Genomic DNA, 13,366 nt, shown 5'->3' on the forward strand with positions numbered 1-13,366 from the left:
CTGTATTTTTCTTCATTAGATGATGAAAGAGCCACCTCTAAAAATCATGTATCATATTTGATACGTTTGGCTTTATAGGGTTAAGGATCTGAATTTTTTTAAATCTGAATTTTCTAAAGCTGAATTTTTAAAATCTGAACATTTTAGCACCTCACAACTTCATGTTTATCAAATGTCCCAAATATCATTCAATAATTCAAATATTGAAAATTCTGATTCAAATATAGTTATTTATGTCCATACAAAACTGCATAACCCCGGGTTTACTTTAGTCCAAGAAAAGTGAAATAAAACACTATAAAAATAAAACTGACAGTATGAGTGTCTCCTAGAATATATAGCCGCTCTGTATTCACCACAAAGCTGGAACTCATGAGAAATTGAGGCATTAAGTCATCAGAGCTAAATTAACTGAAAACAAGCCAAGACAATACATTTCAAAAAGGTCAACAACACAACATGGATTTTATGTAGAACCATTGTTCAGAGAGTTGTTTCACTGAAGAGTTTATTGATCTCTTATTTCTTCCAGTGAGTGCAAACGCAGTGCATGTATGAGGCTCTGAAAGCTGAGATAAGAAGCAGTATTCTCTGTCTCCACTCACCCACGAGGTCCCATTCTCCATTGGGCATGTATCCTGAGATATCAGCATCGCTCATCTGGAGATCCAGCAGCCAGCCGTCAAACGTCCAAGAACCAAATTTCAGTTCACACTTCTGGATATCAAAAGGGAACCAGCGAACGTCCACATTACAGGTGCTCATGAAAATGCCTGAAAATGATCAGAAAACAGGTTACACTGTGTCATTGTATTTTGCAGTGACTACTAGGAGCTCAAATTAATTCTTACATTTACCTTAATTTCCTGTATGAAGTAGCTATCCACAAATTCCACAATATAAATCACAATATGGAACATATCATGAAAAGAAAAGTAGCATTAAAGTAGATGTCTGTCTCTGATGGTGTTTATATAAGAGATATAAGAGTTTCAGGTAATCAGTAGGTTGTTGTTTTGGTTTGTGGTGCTACAGTTACAATATCTCTGATGAAGTCTCTGATAGTGTTCATGGAGGTGGAGTCAATGAATCAGCTATTGCTGTGAGTGGGGTTATAGCTACAGCCCTGTAGTAACATTGTAGATTAACAGTGTGGTGCAGTGTTAGTCTGTCTCAGTGCATATGACAATAAAACTCTTGAATTGTAAATCTTTAAACTGGCTTTGAATGCATATCAGCCTGGCTTTAAAATGCATACCTATACATTTCGTAAGTACATAACTCTTGAAACAAATAGCAAACATTAATGTGTTAAAATAGTGTCAGAAATTCAACAGAACTGTTGATGAATCAAAGCAGAGAAGAATATACTTAATATGAAAAGGATACATAATATGTAACAAATCTCTTTTCAATTCATGTGCACATGAATTGAAAGGAATCCAAACCCACAAACTGAAATAAAACAACACATGTTTCCTAAGTCTGGAAACATGGGACAAAATGAGCTGTTCAGATGTTATATTGAACTTTACATAGAGAGCAGAGACTTTAGAAAGACAAGGTTAACCAAGCAAAACAAACACAACCAGCACAACCAAATAAGTGCACTGTTAAATATGGTGAAAACAAGAATGCAAAGCTGGCAAAAAAAAAAAAAAGCAAAAATATAAATAAATAAATAAATAATCCAGAGCTTCTGCTCTTCACTCCTGGGTTTATGTGCTAAACAAAGATGTGGCTCATTCTCATTTGAAGGGAATGCCTACAATTATGGGGAAACTCTGTTCTCTCTGGTTTGTTTATGTTCAGAAGCTCAGCCACTTTTAATGTGGAACGGTATGTTTGAGGGGGAAAAAACACTTGACTGTACATGGCTGAAGTTTAACTTGTCATAACTTTTTATTCACTGTTTCACCTACTACATAAATGAATTTGTAACTGAAATTGTATAGTTTTGTAGCACTTCCAGCCTGTGTTTACAAGCTAAGTTATTGCTCTCCAACATTTTGAGACATTTCCACCTAAAGTAAAGTAATTTGAAACAGAAAAATAAGTCTGTATTGCCCACCTATGGAGCAGGAATAGAGTAATATCTCATCAAGGTTTGCGTTTTTCAATATTTCTAGTCCTCTCCATTGTATAAAAAACCCCTGATGTCTTTTCACTGCTGTGAGTGTAAAAAAGAGAAAGCCTAGCATTCCAGACCAAGACACTTTAGTTTTTTAGACGTACTGACACTGGGGCTTCGTAAAAACACCAGTTTTGAGCACACAAACAGAAATGAGAGCATCAAATGGTGAGGAAATTCCTCTGAATTATATAAAAAAGTGAATGTTACATTTTAAGGAACAGGCACTGAAATCAGTCATTCTGAATATGGCTGTTTAGACTGTGTAGGGTAAGAAATCTGCTAGGTAATGTGATTCTTGTGGTATTTGGACAAAGGCATATCCTATATGTTTTATCAAGATCCCAGGGAACTGTGTTAATTTGTGAAAAGGTGTACAGTCTGTTCACTTTAAGTCCATGTTTTACCAGGAAGAGAATGACAGACACTTTAGTGGTAAAAATGCTTTAAAATATCAAGAAGATATTATAATGAAAAGATGTCCCAGTAAAAATAAAAATACAAATGACAAACAATGAGAGGACAGCAGGCGTTCAGAAGCCATATCTCAGTGGAACAGGAGTAGGAAAGACTCAATTATGTGCTGAAATATTATTAGATTCTTTAGAAGTGTAAGAATATTTTACTGACCCCAAATGCAGGCTTCGATGCCCAATTCATTTCCTCATCAGTAAGTGCAGTTCCATAAAAAAGGCCTAAATATGGTCTTATGATATCTCTGACAAGAGAGATATCCACTTGTTCATAACACAAATTCCCTCTGAAAACCAGATTATGTGCATGAAATGCACATGAGGACCTATTTCCAGTATTCACGCAGACCTCCATCAGTCAGATTCATTTCACTCAGTTCCGCCGTGAAAGTATCAGTATCAGCATCAGATCCAGATGTCTTCTTGGAGGCTGAGATAGCTGGGATAGAGACTAATATCAACTTGCAGGCCAGCACTGAGGAAAGGCAGGAAATGAAAACATATCTGAATGGAAAATGGGACAATTTACATAGTGTTTATGCTAAACAAGCTATAATTTTTAAGAAAGGTTTTCTATACAGGGGTCCACACTCTTCTGATCTGCCATGTCAGAGCTACTAAAATGAATGAAATATCTGTCTGTGTTTAGGTGTTTGTGGCTAAATGAGACCATATTCTGAATTGGGATAATAGGCTACAGCAGCAACAGCAATTTCACCAGCTTTAATACCAGTGAATAGAAGAGAAGCTGTGCCTCCCTTTCATATTTACTCAAATAAAATGTCCGTATTAATGAATAAAAATCTTACCATTAACAATGCCATATTTCAGACATACATATGGATGAGATAACAACTCAGACACACACTAAGATTTTACACTGAAATGAGGCTTATGATTTGACATTACAAAGACAAGTGCCAAGGCAGAAGTCCCATCTGAGGGGGCGGGTATTCTTCTGTGTAAGAATAATACACAGGAGGATGACCTTAGGTTTAGGCATATGGATAGGTTTACGGTTAAGATTAATGTTATTGTTAGGGTTAGGGGCAGTTAAATTTGAATATTCATGCTGGTCAGGTTACAAATTAATGTATACATGCATAAAGAGGGAACTATATTGTGTACACATTGTACAAATCCTGGATATGACCTTTTGGTAAAATGTATGCAAATTCATGTGGAGACCAGGCTGCAATTCAGTGTGTTTTTTAAGAAAAATGTTTCTTGGTATTTGCTTTGGTTGGAATTCTCATCAATGTGTGAGTGTGTGTCGCCCTGCAAAGGACTGTCACCCTCTCCAGGGTGTGTTCCTGCCTTGCGTCCAGTGATTCCGGGTAGGCTCTGGACCCACTGCGACCCTGAACTGGATAAGGGTTACAGACAATGAATGAATTAATGGAATTCTCAGCATTTCACTGTAAGTCACAGTTCAGAATGCTACATGAAGCCTACACAAACATTTCATGACAAATGATTAATCCACATCAAACACTTCAGATGTTTTTATAGGTTTATATCAGTGCTAATCAGTGGCAAATAGCCTTATGGAAAATGAAAGTGTAAAAAGTGTTGCCAGTAATTCTGAATCCAATTACCTCAACTCTGATATTGATGGCCAAGGCAACCGATCAGCTGGGACATTGAAGGTAATGGAGAATACAAGCATGATCCATAATCAGAAATCAGCAGGATCAGCTGATTATTTATTATTATCAATATGAAGGAATACGGAGAATTATGAATAAAAACCTGGGCCGTGTTCCAAAGCATCTTGGAATAACTACAATGTTTTTAGAAAACTGGGCCTGACTTTTATCATATTTATCACAGTAGTAACCTATGTGGTCAAATATTGACTTTTTTTTAATAATACTGAAAACTGCACTGCTTGCTTTTCATCTACAAATTACAAAATACAAAATTAAATAACTTACCATATGATCTTCGATACTTTATACATGATCACAGAGCTGGCATGGACTTCCAACTCATTCTTATCACTTATTATTCTTATAAAGTCTTTTATTTTGTGCCTTAGAAGTCTGGAAAATGTATTTATTATTCTAATTATATTTTATTTCAATTATATATATATATATATATATATATATATATATATATATATATATTAAAATAAATATTTTTTACTTATGTAATTTATATAAGAATTATATAATCACGTAACTGCTAACTAATTTTTTAGGAGTCTTTTTCCATGAGGTTATGATGAGGTTTACACACTGTAATAATTAGCTGTGACCATGTTTAATTATAAAATAACTGCATAGATTATAATGTGAATTTTTTATTAGGTTTTATCAAATGTGTGATAACATTTCGATAAAGATTAGAGAGTGCATCTTAGTTATTGATTTATTGTTCAGTAGACTGATTAACAATCTTCAAACTACTCCAATTTGAGATTAATTGGTTTTCCCAGTGGTGATATATGTAACATGAGTCTTGAAGGGTTTGGCTGGTTGATTTGACTTAAATTATAAGGAATCTTTAATGTCTCTAAATTACTCCAGATAGCCTCAATTAGCCTGGAGCTTCATGCCAGCACTAAAGCCTGAGGGACATGAGTTTCCTCTTTATGTAAGTTAATCTCCCTCTTGTATACATTTCAATACCTAATACATGCACGTTATTTTGCCAAATTTCTAATTTTTTGATGTAAACTGACAAGCATTTTCATAATTCACCAATCACAAGGCAAATGAAATTTCTCCTGCCTACTCAGTTTTTATTAAACTCTTCCCTTTAAGTCACCTTTTACACTCCACAAAAAATTTGTCATCACTGGCATCTGGTAGATACATATGACTTAGTGACATATTCCTAGTGTGCTGAGAAGTTCAACGGAAGATAATTAAATTCAGAATTTGTTGTAAAACATGACTTTTTAGATCCAGAAGCTGGATTCTCAAAGCCCTTTGGGATCTTGTCTTCAAACAGGGATTTATACTCAAAAACAAATCAGATGGAAGAAAGTCACACTCTGACAATGAAATCATTTTCCAGGCCAGCAGTGCTTTCTCATTGCAGTTTCCATCCAAAGATTGCTGTCCCCAAACAAGCATGGACAGTTCCAGAAGGCCCTTGAATAATTCACGTTAGTGTTGATCCTATGAACCCTTCTCTAGCGCACAACACTGACAGGCCTTCTCATCTCTGATCCACATTAAAGTTCTAATGCATTCCTAACACTTTGGGGACACAAATCACACATCGGAACAAAAGGAGCATTGATCCCAACAATTAGACAGCATAATTTTTATTTTTCTGTTTTCTGATATTTGAAATCACAGATGAGGATAAAACTTTATAACTAATGATTTATGGCTGGTTTTATATATGGTTTAATTGTTCTTTCATTTGGTCCCATGTGTAGTTTTTCTTCCAACATATTGTTAGGTTTTTTCTTGTGATGAAAATCTCATCAGGTCTCATGAAGGTAAGTGTTAGCTGAGCCATTGCCTCCTTTCACAGAGTTGCATTCATATTTCTTGCTACAGGTTTCGTGATTGCTCTGAAAGAAATGAACTGTGAAAAATCACATTTCCCAAGCTCTGTAATGCAGATGGTAAAACCACCAGTGTGTAGATTGAAACTTCACCAGCAGCTCTGTGATACGTGTGTAGATTGCAGCTCAGTGTCTTTATGTCCCCTGACAAGAATATTTCCCCACTATCTTACATTTATAAAACAGATAAAAATGTATATTGTCACAGTTGGATGTAAACTTTAAATCCTCAAAACATTAACTTTACAGGACAAAGAAATACATTCTCAATCACAGAATGAATGACAGTGGTATCACTATGGCAACGTAAACATAACACGACATCAGTAATGGAGTGTTAATGCTAGACAGAACCTCAAGAAAAATCCCTAAAGCTGGATTTGGACACCCCTGCAGTGGATGAGGAAAAAAGTGTAATGTATGGTACATATGATGTAGAATACACAAACTGTGCTCCCGTGACATAGGACCCATCTTCTACCAAGGAAGCAGTAGAAGGATAAGGTCTGGAGTCTGCAGCATGTTTTGGGAATTTCTTCTGTAGTAATTATAATGCAAACTGGAAGCATGTGTTTCATCAATGAGGATCGGCACAATTTGTTTCAACCTAACCGCCCCCCTGATAAGCATTTCCAAACCCAGGAGGGCTTTAGAGGCTGAATGCACTGGAAGGCAGTTTCTTTATCTGTGACAGACCTGATGTCATCTTAGCCAAACACAGACCCATACAAATTGAACCCAACATAAGGAAGCTGCAGAAAAACAAAAAATAATTTAAATGTCCCATAAGACAGAAGCCTGGGTGATTCTCACTGTGTTTCTTTAGAGTGTGTTCGTTATAAAAAAATGTATGAAAATGAGCAGACAGTGGCTTGATTATGTCAAAAGAAATTAAAATAACTCACTAATATACTTCAAAAACATGGGATCAGTTTTTTCAATAACAGTGTCCTAATTGGGGTGTGGTTCAAGGGACAAATTAAATGGAAGTACGCATGGCTAGACAAAAGCAGATCCAGGACAGAAACAGACAAGCTACTAAACACTAGGAAAATATAAGGTATACTCAGTACTACAAAAAAGAAACATACAGGAATAAGCTAAACATAGAAAGCTACAAAAACCTAGACATGAGAGACAAAAGAAACCTAAAACATGAAAGTGTTTTTCACAAAATCTGAACAGAAATACCCAAGACATACCACAAAACTAAGCAAAGATTCAAAATGATCATCAAACTAACAAATAGCAGACAACCAGAAAACTAGGGCACTGGATATAAAATGACACCCCTAAACAAGACACATGACACAAAGATGATGAGGAAATGATGATCACATGACCAGGAGAACACAAGGGCAGGAAGACCACATGACCAGGGAGATCACATGAAAAGGGAAACAGAACCAAAACAATACAGGGACCAGGGTTGAAATGTTTTTTTTTTAACAATTTATGAACAATTTTGAATCTCTCCGTCTCATCATCCCTTAGCACCAAATCAGAACAAGCTACTTCTATAAAATCTGAGCGCAAACACTGAAACAGCTAAGATTAGCCACGTTTAAACAGTAACATTATAGAATTTCTGCTTATTTTAATTAAGGAACACAATCAAATTTAAGCCCCCTATATATGTCAACTCCAGAGAAACTCTAGTTAAATTCCAGAATATCACGTTTGCAGACGTTCTCGAGTGATCCTTTCATACATTCATATCTATTGTGGACACAGTGAAAGATTTTCTATGTCAGACATGTTCTATCAGACGTCTATTAAATGTTTCATGTGGGGCAAAGCCTGTGCAGAGCATGCAGGAACTACTCCTGAGCATTAACCGCTCCATTCACACACTTGCGCACACAGACTTTTCCCAGAGACTCTACTATGGCACTAGAGAGATAATATCTGCATAAAATACAAGACAAATTTTGCAGGTGTTTGCATTTACACATACAGCTCTTTCAGGTAGATTCCAGAACATTTCTGGGTTACCGTATATGTGTAAAGGGGGAATAGAAAGGAAGATAGGATTGGCTTTGATTTGGAAAATATTTGAGTATAAACACAAATCCAGCAACAAAAATATGATACATACAAGATAAAGAAACTCAATCTCAGTGAATCTTAGACATTCATATCCTCAATGCAAATGTGATGTGCAGGTATTTATTTATCTTTTATGGTTATTAAGTTGTTTTGTAAGGTGTTGTATACATTGTGCTAGGGTGTAACACTAGTAACATAATGTGAAGTTGTGATAATTAAAAAAAAAAAAAACAACAGATCCATGGTATTAACTATAAAGAGGGCATCATGTCAAAACTTATTTCCATTCTTAGTGAAGTATGGTAAAATGATTAGGAAAGAATTGTGCCATGCAACTGAACTAAGAATAAACTGTCAGTACCTGATGTCATGTGGTGAAAAATGTCCAGCTTTTTATACTTGATTTATGTACGTTCATTCATTCATTGTCAGTAATTGCTTATTGAATTCAAGGTTGAGGTGGGTCTGGAGCCTACCCAGAATCACTGGGCGCAAGGCAGGAACACATCCTGGAAGGGGCATTAGGCCTTCACAGGGCGACACCAACTCACACATTCATTCACAAACTCACAACCTATGGACAGTTTTTGAGTAACCAGTCCACCTACCAACATGTGTTTTTGGACTGTGAGGAAGCCGGAGCACCCAGAGGAAACTCACGCAGAGAATACACCAAACTCCTCACAGTCACCCAGAGTGGGGCTCAAATCTACAACCCCAGGACCCTGGAGCTGTGTTACAGAGACACTATCTGTTACGACATTGTGCCACCATTTTATTTTATTTTGTTTTAGCTATCTCATTAGCGGAGGAATGGATTCTGAATCTGTCACCTCTTCTTACATCACTGTTGCGCTTCTTTCCCCAGCTGGGTTTGGGTTCTTTCATGCTTCAATCTGGTTCAATTAGTACTTCCCTAACATGTAGAAAAGACTTTTTTCCCAATCAATACTTCAAGTTTTAACCACAGTTGTTTCACATCGAGCCTCAAAGCCACAAAGCCTGCCTGCAATTTCTGGGATTTTTTTTTTTTTTTTGCCACCGACAATTGATTCTGCCCTTGAGAAACCATGTGGCTTAAAATCAGGAGCTAATCAATGACAAAAGCTAGCAACCTAGCAGCACCACTGCACTCACAGCCCAAATGGATTCCTCCAGAGGGAAGCAGCTGGAGCAGATGGTGAAGTCATGAGGGCAAAGAGGAAACTAGAAGGAACAGAAGTTACATAAAGGCTGGTTTATACCTACTGCGGACACATACGTAGCACAACGAGTGGTCAGTGTTGCATAATTGTGGACAAAAGGGCTAGGTACAAACGGCATGTGTGATGGCATGTACTTTTTAAACAATTCTGATGATGTTTTGTTACCATTCGCAGCTCTTCAGTCTGTTTACATTCTGGAAACAGTCTAATGTGTTTACGAAGCCCCTGTATCAGTAATTGGGTTCAAAAAACAAATCACTTTCCGAAATGCTAGGTCTTCTCTCTCTATGCTCATGGGACAGAAAAGGCATCTGGACATTGAATAGACCTCCAAATATTGTAAAGCATGAACCAAGATGAAGATATTGCTCTATTCCTGCTCCATAGGAAGACTAGAAAAAGGAGAATACAAATGAGACGGGGGAGGCCATTAAAATTCACTGTCTCAAGAACAGGATGAACAGGACGATCCTGCAGTGCAGTGTAAAATCTTGCCATGTCCATGTCCACAGTAAGTATGAATCAGCTTTAAGCTTAAGAGTATGGATTTGAATAAAACATGATAGATATATGTTTGGTGGGAGGTCTCTGATCTGTCATACTGAGGAATTTGTCACTAATACATAATAAAATAGGTTTCTAATTTTTATTCCTGCCACCTTCAAGACAAACTAAGTAGGCTACATCACCAGAGAGAACTAACAAAGTTTATTTCCCACATTCCAAGATGATGCAAAATCTGCAGCTACAGATTGAAACTATTCCAAATCCTATCATTTTTCTGAGCTGTTTCAAAACAACAATAACAACAGCATCAACATGAAAGATCAGAATAAAACCACTGGGATGCCAATGTCTAATGCACTCAACCTGTGCCTTAGTTGAATATACACTTTTGTCATAACAGACAACTCCTCTGAGCACACTTGTGCAGTGTTGAGTTTATACTGTATATATTTGAACAATGGCCCCTCCAGCTACATTTGAGCGTGGGTCAATTCCAGCCCTGTCCATATGGAAAAATGTTTCACACTATGTGTTTATATGAAAGTTTGTAAAAATTCTGGTTACATAATGAAATATATATGGATTCCAATCGGGAATGATTCAGTCCCACCAAGTAAGTAAACCTGCATTAGATGCCACAGACCAGTGAGACTCATTCAGTCCATCTGTATTAAGAATTTTGGGATATTTTACAGAGACTTGCTGGATATTCTGGCAGGTCCACTTTCAAACCCCTCCATCAACAGACTACTCTCTGTGGCAAGAAAATGCCTATAAAAGATAGGCCCAGATAATGACTACTGCAAAGTAAAAAAAAAAATATATATATATATATATATATATATTAAAACTAAGTCCTAAAACAAAAAACAAAAACAAAAATGTTCATCACATTCCCTGACCTCACTGCATCTCATCAAACTAGCTGATGTAAAACACTACCACAGGCATAGTTGGGATCAAACGAAGTCTGTGTTCAGCCCCAACACCCACTGAGTCATATTTATTTTTAAAAAATAATTAATTAATGAATACAAAGCACTAGCCCTAATTTTGGACCTCAATGTAAGGGAGAGAAAGTCTGGCATGGGGCCAGATCATCGCATTAGGAAAAACTTTGTTTACACCCTGCCCCCATTCCCCACCACCAACTCCACTTAATGAATAAACATTACAGCTGAATTAACCATGAGAGCATCCTTCTGCCTCTCTCACTATCTCTCACACAAACAGATGAATATACATATATACAGAAACAGACTTTTGTTCATTAGGTTTGTTAGGTAGTGAGTAAAAAATTTTAGAATTTATGTTTTAAAGGATGTCAAAGCCAAGGCTGTAAGGTGTTGTCTTCAGGACTAACAAATGCTGATAATCACTTTTACTATTACTACATTACTGCAGACACTCTTGTCTATAGCAAATTAACCTCGATTTTGCCAATTTTTGGATGGTTTTAAACGGCTCATAATGTCCAGTCATGCATAGTGGGTAAAATCCCTGACCTCCAGGTGGCATTCTACTCCTGCTCAGGCAGCAACACTATGCTACATTGAGAGTCCTTAGCCAAGGCCACTTAAATTGCATTAACCTACTACTGAAAACATGATGATTAAGATATTTTATTCAAAGTAATTTTTGGCCATTTGTTTTGGTCATCATGAAATATTTAAACATCAAACACGAGATTCCTAAGAGCCATACAAGGCATATAAAAGATGTTTTTGCTACTTTTTACTTTACCTATATTTAATCTAAAGTCATATGCATCATCTTCTGGCCACTGCAGAGATAAACCATTTTCATGACTGCCTTAGAGTGTGGTGCAATATTGTAACACATATGTTTGTATGTCTATGAGAGAGACAGGAATCTCATGCTTTATTCATTACCATGAATGGGGGGGTGTCAACAGAGTTGTTACCAACATAGTGGTCTAGCCTAGTGCCTAAAAGTCTCACACACTCTAATCCAAATTCAGAGAGTATGTGTGTGTGTCTGTGTGTGTGTGTGTGTGTGTGTGTGTGTGTGCATACGTGTGTGTGTCTGCTATGCATCCCTGATTTCACTTCAAAAGGCCATTTGATTTGCTCAGCTGCATGGCTATGTGCTTTAATGTGAAGTAAGAGGGATAAAGCTCCAAAAAAGAGAGATAAAACTAATTTGAGGTTCAAAACAAGTGATAGTAAAGATTTCCTCAATCTAGTGTGTGTGTGTGTGTGTGTGTGTGTGTGTGTATGAAAGAGAGAGAGGGCTGTGAGAGTTTATTTAAAGATGTTTTACTTTGCAGTGCTGAGCTGCTGTGATAGCTGTGTGTGTGTGTGTGTGTGTGTGTGTGTGTGCAAGTGCATTTCTGTGTGTGTATCCATGAATTTATTTTAAGATGATTTGCCTTATGGTACTGAACCGTGTGTGTGTGTGTGTGTGTGTGTGTGTTTAAGGGAGAAAGGCAGGGTTTATTTAAAGCTGGTTTGCTTTTTAATGGCAAGATGGTGCACTGTGGGAGCCTAGAGCAACTACAGTTTTTTTTGCTTCAGTAAGAAATTTACAATGCATCAGTAGACATTTCACAGAGTCAAAATCACTCTTCAGTTTCAGTACATCATTAACTTCATGTCTGCTCAGTACACGTCACACTCTTATAATTAAAGCCACAGACAGCTCCAGCATCAACCATTAACCATACTTCCTGCTCATTATATGAACTGTCATTACCTTGAAGATCAGGGTAGAGACTAGTAACACTTTCTCAGGTCTATGTGCCTAAATATAGTTTTCATGGATTTGTACTTAGAACATTCAAAGAAAAATACTTCTTCTTTCAGCTTCCTCTGGAACAGCTGCAAATGAGTCTAAGGTCACCAATGCCAATAGTTCGCTAGAGAGGTATATAGCCCTGATCACTGGGCTGTGGAGCTGTGTCCACTGGAGTGACCAAGCTTCACTCAATAACTTTGGGATGAGTTGGGGAGGGGGGGGGTTCAAATCTAACCATCCAGTATCAATTCCTGAACACACAGAAGTAGAAAGTTTTACTGCAGTTTACTCTGACAAACTTCAGTGATCACAATCTTGTGACCTTATATTGCATTTTACTAATCTACTAAATAATATTGTTTCAAATTGAGATCTTTAGCATTTTATTTCAGACATAAAGTTCCAAAAACAGCTGGATATAGATGTAAAAGCGTCACCACTTGCCTGTGACAGACATGCCTCACTTCCAAATGCAGTAAACAACAAAGACCTCCCCTCCTCCTTCCAATGATCAGTTGCTGTGCTTATCATAACTGATGTGAGTTAAAGCTGCCAGACAAGAAAACATTCCTAGCAGAGGGCTTAGGGGATGCAGATACCTGATGTCTTCCTTGACATATTCAGCATCTCCCTGAACAGTGCCATCATCTCAGCCTGCTTCAAGGAAACCACCATCATCCCAGTGCCAAAGAATTCTCCTGTGTCCTGGCTCAAT

At 37.1% G+C, this 13,366-nt stretch overlaps 1 protein-coding gene across 4 annotated transcripts in view; it reads right to left on the minus strand.

Annotated features, from left to right (window-relative positions):
• Positions 1-13,366, minus strand: part of chrna11 (cholinergic receptor, nicotinic, alpha 11) — an 85,988-nt gene that overhangs the window by 47,276 nt on the left and 25,346 nt on the right. For all 4 annotated transcript variants that reach the window (XM_066674539.1, XM_066674540.1, XM_066674541.1 and 1 more), the window contains exon 6: positions 606-773. In XM_066674539.1, coding sequence (XP_066530636.1) covers positions 606-773 — 168 coding nt within the window. The remainder of the gene's footprint in view (positions 1-605; positions 774-13,366) is intronic.

Source organism: Hoplias malabaricus, chromosome 6 (assembly GCF_029633855.1).
Source record: "Hoplias malabaricus isolate fHopMal1 chromosome 6, fHopMal1.hap1, whole genome shotgun sequence".
Classification (NCBI taxonomy): domain Eukaryota; kingdom Metazoa; phylum Chordata; class Actinopteri; order Characiformes; family Erythrinidae; genus Hoplias; species Hoplias malabaricus.